The following is a 790-nucleotide window of genomic DNA, read 5'->3' as shown; positions in this document are numbered from 1 at the left end:
AATGACAGAATAGTACTATGATTGTAAATATACTAATATAATAATAAAAGTGGTGGTTATAAAAGAATAGACGGTGTAACGTTTAGTAGTTAAAACAATGGGAAGGGTACAATGAGAGTAATTGTGAAGAAAGAGATGGAGTTGTAGTATGCGCAGTTTAAAACATAGGCATAAGGTTGGGAATCATTATACGCGAGGAGTTGATGAAGGGGAAATTCGGCCAAAGACTCACGTGCACAGGACAAATGGAGGCTCTAATTTATTCGAAGAAGTGGCGGTATGAAAAATAGGGAATGGAAGTAAAACACGAAATGAAAGAAGGTAGTATGCGACAATACAGAGAAGTCAAAAATTATGCAGCAGGAGGGGATTTTGGGGCCGTATTTCATTTAAAAATGGAAATATGCAATGCAGGAGATGATGTTGTGATTGTGATTTATATTATGGTGTCCCAACGTAATGAGAAACTTCGAGGACAGGGGAAGCCATTTTGTAGGGCAGATGTGTGGGTTGTTTGAACTAGTGAAACGGCAGGCTGTTAAAGGCAGAGGGCAGAAAGTGCTATGGAGACCGAGGTCCATATACCTTCGTTTTTCAGAACGAGTAAATGCTAACATCCAAACCAAATGTGTTAAGTCTGCGTCGGAGAAAAATGACAAGCAAGAGCTACAGCTGAATTCGCAAGCTTTCACACATTTAATACGTTTTTATCGGCACCAGTTGGTGTTTTTATAACGTTTTTGCATATTTATTTTTTTCACCGACAGCAAACACAGACCAATAAACCTCC

The 790-nt window shown here is 38.9% G+C and overlaps 1 protein-coding gene across 1 annotated transcript; it reads left to right on the top strand.

Annotated features, from left to right (window-relative positions):
- Positions 1 to 459: 459 nt before the first annotated feature.
- On the top strand, positions 460 to 735 carry TEOVI_000901500 (uncharacterized protein; the record flags this gene model as incomplete). The annotated part of the gene is made up of 1 exon (XM_067221213.1): positions 460 to 735. One exon carries the CDS (start codon positions 460 to 462, stop codon positions 733 to 735), a length of 276 nt encoding a protein of 91 aa, XP_067077314.1.
- Between the last annotated feature and the right edge of the window lie 55 nt (positions 736 to 790).

The sequence above is a fragment of the Trypanosoma equiperdum genome (genome assembly GCF_001457755.1).
Source record: "Trypanosoma equiperdum strain OVI genome assembly, contig: ctg_1361, whole genome shotgun sequence".
Lineage (NCBI taxonomy): Eukaryota > Euglenozoa > Kinetoplastea > Trypanosomatida > Trypanosomatidae > Trypanosoma > Trypanosoma equiperdum.
This window is presented reverse-complemented; position numbering and strand designations above follow the sequence as displayed.